Source organism: Corvus brachyrhynchos, unplaced genomic scaffold (assembly GCF_000691975.1).
Source record: "Corvus brachyrhynchos isolate BGI_N302 unplaced genomic scaffold, ASM69197v1 scaffold65, whole genome shotgun sequence".
NCBI lineage: Eukaryota > Metazoa > Chordata > Aves > Passeriformes > Corvidae > Corvus > Corvus brachyrhynchos.
Genome location: NW_008238365.1, coordinates 853,190 through 856,835, shown reverse-complemented (window position 1 = coordinate 856,835; position 3,646 = coordinate 853,190). Strand labels below are relative to the sequence as shown.

Sequence of the window (3,646 nt, the reverse complement as noted above, 5' to 3'; positions counted from 1 at the left end):
TTGTTCCAAGCCCCCCCTGTCCTCGGCCACTGCAGGGGCCAAGCAGACACCAGATGGAGGCAAGCTGAGAAGTGGCACAGTGAGCCCCTTGGCTCTGTCCTGGTGCCAGGTTTAAAGCTAAACCAGATGCTTCTCCACGAGACAGCCCTGCCCAAGGCCTCTGGTGCCATCAACCAACTGACTTCCCTGCAACCCAGGGGACAACCAAATTACCAAATAACTGTCTGAACCCTGAGTCTCCTGACTGAGCCTTTCCCCACTTCTGAGCCTGTGGGGATCTCTCAGCTGGGATCAGTCACAGAGCTGGGGTCTCTGGGAAAGGCTGGGATCAGATTGTTGGTGTGCCTGTGATGGAGTGATTTTATTGTCTGGGAAGAAAATCTGCAGCTGAAATGTGAGAGGGAGCCTGAAAGGGAATGGGAGAGCAGCCTGTGAGAATGGTACCAGCTACCACCACGCTGCAAAGCATCTCTCTGGTCCCTCCCTCCCTCTCTCCTGTGTGCTGTGTGCTCCCCCTGTGCCATTCTGCCACTTTTGAGGTGTGCAAATGTGTGGTTTTGGTGTCTCCCTGCAGAGCAACAGAGAGAATGAGTTCTACAGCAAACTGGCCGAGCTGCACCTGGAGAAATACAACTTCCCTGTGGAGATGATCATCTGCCTCCCCAATGGCACGGTGGTAGGCTGGGCTCTTCCCCATGGAGTGTGTTCTCTGCAGGGTCCCCACTGCCCCAGCCAGGCCCTGCCCCTTGAGCCTTTGTCCCTCTACCCAGAAATCTGAAACAAGTGAGATTTTATCCAGAGGCAGAACAGCAGCAGCTCTGGGCGGGGGCAGAACAGACTTGAAGCGTGATTCCTCGCTGTCCCTGAGCTTTGGGAAGCCACTGTAGCTTTGTTTCCTGCACCCATGGCCCTTTGTGCTCATCCTTTGAAGAAAATCCCCTGAGCAGCACCTTCCAGCACATTTCTCTCTCTCGTGACACCCCAGATTGGTCACAGCAGATCAGCTGTTCGTGAGCCCGCACACTTTGGCTCTGCTGTGCTTCCCAGCAGCCCCCCCAGCCCTTCCCCCCTGGATTTGAGGAACAGTTCCTGACACTTGGCAGCATGGTGCTGTCTGTGTCAGCTCCTGGGCCGAGCTAATCCTGGCCAGACACCTTCAGGGTCCCCTCGCTGTCTCCATGAAGCTGTGGGCTGTGACAGCCTCAGCTCTGTGGTCAGCAGCCACAATGGGTCAGTGTCCCCCTTTCCCAGCTCTGTGGGGCAGCAGGAAGTGTGGGAAGCTCAGGTGCTGGTTTTGCAGCACCCCAGGCTCCATCTTTGCAGCTCTTGCTCACAGACATGATCTGAGCCTCCATGATTTCTCCCAAATCACCTTCATCATCTTCTTAACCTAAGCAAAGGGTCAGCACTCTTGGGAGAAGATCACACGTTTTTCTCTGACTGTAAAATTCAGATCCAAATCCTGGTTCCTGAATTAGCATTTGCAAAGAATTAGATATTCTGTAAGAGCTGTTACAGCCTTGTCACCTTTGTCCTGGCCGGAGGCCAAGGCAGCACGTGGGGAATTGTTCTGACCCTTAAAAGTCTCCTCTCATCTTTTTTCCTTGCCAGATTCACCATATCAATGCCAACTATTTCCTGGACATTACTTCTATGAAGCCTGAAGATGTTGAAAGCAGCATCTTTAGTTTCTCAACCAATTTTGAAGACCCTTCAACTGCAACTTACCTGCAGTTCCTGAAGGAAGGGCTGCAGAGAGCAAAACCATACCTGCAGTCCTAGAAACAGGCACCTGAATGCCCCACTGAGATGGCCAAGGACTTCAGAGATCTGTTTTGAGTACAGCAGCTCCTCCTCCTCGTCATGCCAGACGTTGGTGTTGAACTGCAGGCAGTCCCAGGACGGGGCTGTGCTCTGGGTCTTGGTTTGAGGCTGAGTTCCAGGTGGTACCAGTTTACACAACCTGCCCTTTTCCGTTCAGGCACATTTTTACAGGAGGGAAAATACTTGAATACGTCCCCAGTGCACCTGCCTGGGTGTGCCACCCACCCTCATTTCTCTGCAGCTCCTGCTGAGACTGGTGAAACTGGTGTAACCCCAGAATTCCTGATCTCCAGGACTGTTGCTGACTGTGGGGAGCAGCACTGCCATTCCGACCGAACACTCGTGGTGAGAACAGAACCCAGCAGCCGTGGGCAGCCCCCTGCTCCCACCTCTGGCCAGCCTGGGGCCCAGTGGCAGCTCTGGACGTTGACAGTGACGATCTGTGTGACGGGACTGCCGTGGGAATGTGCAGCCAGGAGCTGGGGATGAGCTCTGGAGCAGCCCCCAGCGCCCTGTGTGACTTGGTGGCCTCACTCAGGCGGGGTCTGTGCCCCTGAGGGAGATGCTGAGGGTGGCACGGGGACATCAGGAGAGGACATGAGGGCATTAAGGTTTGGTGCAGCTCAGAGGGGTCAGGTGAGAAGCAGTTTGAGAGCCCCCAGGAGCTCCCCCAGTGACCCCTAAAGGGCTAAAGGGCACAGCAGTGAGCAGTGTCCCACCCATCCATCCCAGGGCTCCCGCCCCAGCAGCCCTGGGAGCTTCTCCCAGGGTCCCCTTGGAGCTGGTGCTCTGTCCATGTTTGCTTTGAGCTTCCAGGTCGTGCTGGGTGAGGAACTGTGAAGTTCCTTCTGGGAACTGCCCTGAGAGCATCACCTGGGTGAGAACTGGGCAGTTCTAAAAGCCAGAAGTACAAAAGATACTGTCAGGAATTTTTTTCAAAGAGATTGTTCAGACACAAAGCCATTATCCCTTATCTGAAGCCACCCTGAGCAGTTGCTCCTACTCTGTGCCAACTCCTGGATACAGAGTGAGCATCATTTTGTAATTTGGAGAAGGAAAGGTTAAGTGAAACAGGTTTTAAGGCATATTCCTACAGACATGTGAGGAGGCAAAGCATCTTCAGTAGCTGCCTGCAGCCAGCCCTGGCTGGTGATGCTTTTTCTGCTCTCTGAAGCACAATTTTGTTGGACCAAATCAAATTAAGGGAAAAGCCTTTTTTTTTTTTTTTTTTGACGAGGTATTTTCATTCCTGAGCTCCAGGTCCTGGGAGGAGCTTGGGGGTGGCAATTACCCTGTCCCCACCCTGCCCCAGCCTCCCTGTCCATACCTGAGCCTGGGCTTAGCTGGACCTCTGGGCTGAACCAGTGTCACTTCACTAATTGCTCTAGTGAGGTTAATTAATTAGCCGGGGATGTTTCTCAGTGTTGGCTTTGTAACTATGCATTAGCTCTGCGCTTCCTCACAGTCCAGTGTGACAGGCTGGGGTTTGGCCGTGCCAGAGCCTCCAGGCAGCGTTGGAGACAGAGCTCCTGTCCTCCCTCCGGGGATTTTGATCCCTTCAGGCCTGCAGCTCGGAGGAAGCCTTTGGGATCCCACAAAAGTACCTGTTTATTCCCTCATGAACTCCCTGCAGCCTCCTCCGAGCGCTCCTGGGAGAGCCCGGGAGAAGGGGATGAGGCTGGACAGTGGCAGAGGGAGCCCAAAAGCCACCCCCAAGCTGGAGCAGCCTGGGGGATCCCGAGGGGCCCCAGGGGACCCGCCTGTGTCCCTTTTTCCCCCGTTCAGCTGCCAAAATGCTCTGTCACTGCCCCTCCGCTGCCGT

At 54.6% G+C, this 3,646-nt stretch overlaps 1 protein-coding gene across 1 annotated transcript in view; it reads left to right on the top strand.

The window, feature by feature from the left end:
- SEPN1 (selenoprotein N, 1) overlaps window positions 1-3,566 on the top strand; it is a 13,821-nt gene extending 10,255 nt beyond the window's left edge. Inside the window, 3 exon segments of the mRNA XM_008635161.2 lie at window positions 503-566; window positions 568-676; window positions 1,612-3,566. Of these exon segments, the coding sequence (XP_008633383.2) occupies window positions 503-566; window positions 568-676; window positions 1,612-1,782 (344 nt within the window). The 3' untranslated portion in view covers window positions 1,783-3,566.
- The last annotated feature ends 80 nt before the right edge of the window (window positions 3,567-3,646 follow it).